Genomic DNA, 3,941 nt, shown 5'->3' with positions numbered 1-3,941 from the left:
GTCTCGTGATGTTCCAACTGTGACCACTAGGCGGACTATTGTACTTAGGTTTCCTCTCAACGGTTTCTAAGTGCCTTTTAAAAGTATAGTGATATACATTCTTGAGAAGCATATTACAGAAATCCCCATTGAAAAAATCGGAGTAGTATAGTACCAGTGCCAACACTGATAGAGAAAACCCTGTTGATTAATGTGTTGATCTGGTAAATTGTATAAGCTTGAGAAAATATTCAAATGAGATCGCGAAGCTGCATGTTGCTGCCATCTGCTGGAAAATAATTATCTGTTCCACTTCACTTTAGGATACATACACTGATTTTGAATAAAGTAATGTTTGTCTATTTAATTCAGATTCAAACAATATGGTAATTATAAATATCCAAAAGACGGTCCATCTGAGTTAAAGTATTCATCAACTAGTTGTGCTGACAAAGAAGTATGATTAAAAATGTTGCTTTTATTGGGTATAGAAGTATAGCATAGTCAACAATTTCTAATTTTACATATGATCACTACTATCAGATAACCTTTTTTTTTAATTGTTTTTTTGGTTTTGTTAAAAACTTACAGTTGATGTACTTAAAGCATACAACTTTTCAGCAGATTCTCTTATGCTTTACATACCTTCCGAAATAACTCAAAATGTTCCCATGAATAAACCTGAAGAAAAACTGCTACTTCTTCAGTATAGCTCTTCAACACTTACTACCATCAGTTTATTTTACCAAGTCATTTTTTGAGTGTCAAGAAAAATTGGAATGGAAAAAAAAAAAAAAAGGACCCCTGGACACAGTTCAATCACTATCTGATCCACTCGAACTGGTGGAGCTTTCCTCTTTCTTCTTTCTGTGTCTCTTCTTATGCTTTCCATGATCCCGTTTGTTCTTCTTACTTTTTTTCTTGTGGCTTTTCAGTTTCTTTTTCTTCCTTCGCTCGTCATCATCTGACGCAGAGAGGGACCTGCTACGTTTCTTTTTCTTTCTGGTAGCTTCTTCATCACTTGATGTTGAAGAATATCTAAGAAGAAAAGAAGAGGACTCAGTAAAACGCAGACCTTCACAAAGTCCAAATATTGACAGTAATGACAACTCTTTAGAAATAACATACCTTCTTCTTGATTTTCTCTCTTTGTTCTTTTTCAGTTTATGCTTCTCTTTTTTGTGGTCATCATCACAAGAGTCTGAAACATGCAAAGTTAGTCATAAGTCCAGTCACAATACCAGCATGAATGCAAATACTGTGATCTTTTTCCTCATTCATTTTTTCTGACATTTAAAAATCTTCTGACATTGATGCCACTTCACCAACCAGACACTTCTGGGCAGACGGAGTAGGAACCATGCCATGTTTGTGTGGAAATACTTTAAGGTAAACATGGATTATGTTATGAAATCATTACTTTATTCTTCAACTCTTTTTTGTGTCTCCATGCTTACACTAAATCACGCTGCCCCAAAGAGGCCATGATTTATTTGCTGTTTGGATGTGCGATGAATATATCTTACCTCGACGACTTTGCCCACATCGATTCACAACTTCCTCTTCACTCTCCTCAGTGCTGGTGCTACTTACATCCAGAACAATGTCTTTCTGGGGGTCAACTCTCACAAAGTTTCTGCACTCAAAGGTCAAATGGCCCGCTTTAAAAGAAAAAAATATTGCACAACAATTGCAAAAGCATGAGCATGGGATGCACATTAACTGAATGGCAAGAAAATAAGACGGAGGCATCTTGTGACTTACGATATCCGCATTTCTTGCATCCTGCTCTGATATTGTCCTTATTCGGGCCTGTTCAATTGAAAAGGATAAGTAGAGTTTAGTGTGTTGCAAAGAAACCTGTACTGCGGGCTAGTAAAAGGTAGCAACTTCCCGGAAGGCTAATCCACTTCCGTAGTCTAAAATAACAAAATGTGTACTCGGGAACATAAAGTTATTAAACCAATACGTACCAGGAAGGGCCATATTCGTTGTGTTGACGAAGTAGATGAAAGCGTTAAAGCGCGAGAACAACCATCCGAATGGTTCAGGTCCTCACTCAAAATAGAACCGGGTTGAATAAGTAGTTCCGGATGATATATTGTTCCCACCGTGTTTCACCTCTTCGCTTTCTTCTGGAAAAGCACAAAGAGCATTTTTGTTGTTGCAATGATGAATCAATTATTAATTCATATTCACAAATATTAAGTGTACAGTCATGTCCTGGATCGTACAAATAAACCCCTGAAGAAATAAGTGCAAGAAAAAACTGTAAACCCAAAAGGCCAGTACTATTTTTCTACCGCTGGATGACGCACTTCCAGCGTTTTCTAATCAAGTTTGGTTTTGCTTTAGAATACAATTTTGTAAATTGAGTTGCAATTAGTAGACTAAGGGACAGATTGGCAAAGATTTTTTTCTTTGCATTTGATTTCTTTGTCTGTCTTGGCATGTGAAGAAATTGACAATAAAGCATACTTTGACTTTGATTTATAACCTGGCACCAGAAGTGTGATTCCTCCTTATCTTTTTGATGTTACTCATGTCATTAACACTATTGTTTCATGCTGGAAATATTCATCATATTAAACAAAATCAAAATAATTAGGTTCGTTAAAGGGTTCCATTCTAAAAATTATACCTTTTTATATAGCACTTACATAACATCTAGTTTACTGAAAGAGGCTATTCAAATATTCTTAAAAATGATAATAATAACTGATTCATTCATTTATCTTCCGAACTGCTTATCTTCACAAGGGTTGTGGGTTTGCATAAAAAATCATATTCATTAATGGAATATGGTCACATGCAACTAACGCGTCCGTGGAGGTCTGTCAGCCTATGCCTCGGTGAAATCCATCAAAATTGCATTACACAACCTGTGGCACAATTTAGAGCTGCTTTTAGCTAGTCTAAAATGGAATCTACTTTTGGTCACCAAATTGGCAGAATGCCCAGCAAGGTGCAACGCGGTCTGCCGATTCTAAAACACATTAAACTAGGCTTGCCCTAGCATGAAAATTATGATGCGCATGTTTTTACGCCAAGCAAAATAGGGCCCAGAGTCTCAGGGGATGAAAACAAATCTTGACTTATGTCTTCTTGGCCCTGGATCCAGGTGGTACACTATTAAAATGGACTCTTCGACGTCATGACAGAAGACCACAAAACCATCTGGATAAACTATTTTACACAGGCTTTGTGTGAAATGGATGCTTTACTTTGAGAACTTGGAACTGTTGTGAATCAAATGCTTAACCAGAAAATAAAGTGTGTTTTGGATTTACACCTTACTGTTTATAGTCTTTTGGGGTTTCAAATAGGCTGCAGCACCTCATAGAAGGTAACAAACTTGTTGACAACTTTGCCTTCCCCACCTCGAGCGAGAATAATACAGGCAGTATAAACATTTAATAGTCTCTATTTTGGTGTGCAGTAATTTAGTGCATCAAATGTTCATCCTTAGTTTTCAGAAATAATATTTGCCTTACACCTGATTGCTTTTCCAGTTAAGTCTGTTGTGGTTCTAAAGCAAGAGTCACACTGACATATGGAAAATGTTGTCATAAGCCCCCCCGCCTCACCTCACATACCACGACCCACACACACACGATCACATCATCAAGCTAAAATATAACAGACAGTCTTACCTACTTGCGTACATTAGTTACATGAGGTCTAACCACAAACTCAAAATGGAGCTTAATCCACAATACCTCCAAATGTTTTTCCTAGACAATTCAGTCAGTGCTGAGGTTTAAAACCAGCATCTTACTCATTCTGACCAATTTGAAACATGGGATAAAGAACTTTGTCTCAACACTACTCTTTCTTTCATGCTCATACTTTGAAATAGCAGCCTCTTGCTAAAGAAAAGAGGCCTATGACGTTTTCATAAATATGAATTAGCAGCTACAGACAGGCTTGTTCATGTTGATGTCTCTGCCGATATACGACAT

General features: G+C 37.1%; 1 protein-coding gene across 1 annotated transcript; it reads right to left on the bottom strand.

The window, feature by feature from the left end:
- Window positions 1–437: 437 nt before the first annotated feature.
- On the bottom strand, window positions 438–2,111 carry srek1ip1 (SREK1-interacting protein 1). Its single transcript, XM_088394104.1, has 5 exons — window positions 1,953–2,111; window positions 1,744–1,791; window positions 1,506–1,640; window positions 1,108–1,180; window positions 438–1,017 (listed from the first exon to the last, which is right to left on the bottom strand). Exons 1-5 carry the CDS (start codon window positions 1,963–1,965, stop codon window positions 795–797), a joined length of 492 nt encoding a protein of 163 aa, XP_088250230.1. The 5' UTR covers window positions 1,966–2,111; the 3' UTR covers window positions 438–794.
- Between the last annotated feature and the right edge of the window lie 1,830 nt (window positions 2,112–3,941).

The sequence above is a fragment of the Syngnathus floridae genome, chromosome 13, assembly GCF_059516105.1.
Source record: "Syngnathus floridae isolate MCC-2025c chromosome 13, RoL_Sflo_1.0, whole genome shotgun sequence".
Classification (NCBI taxonomy): Eukaryota; Metazoa; Chordata; class Actinopteri; order Syngnathiformes; family Syngnathidae; genus Syngnathus; species Syngnathus floridae.
The sequence above is the reverse complement of the archived record's forward strand: the minus strand, read 5'-3'. Positions and strand labels throughout refer to the sequence as shown.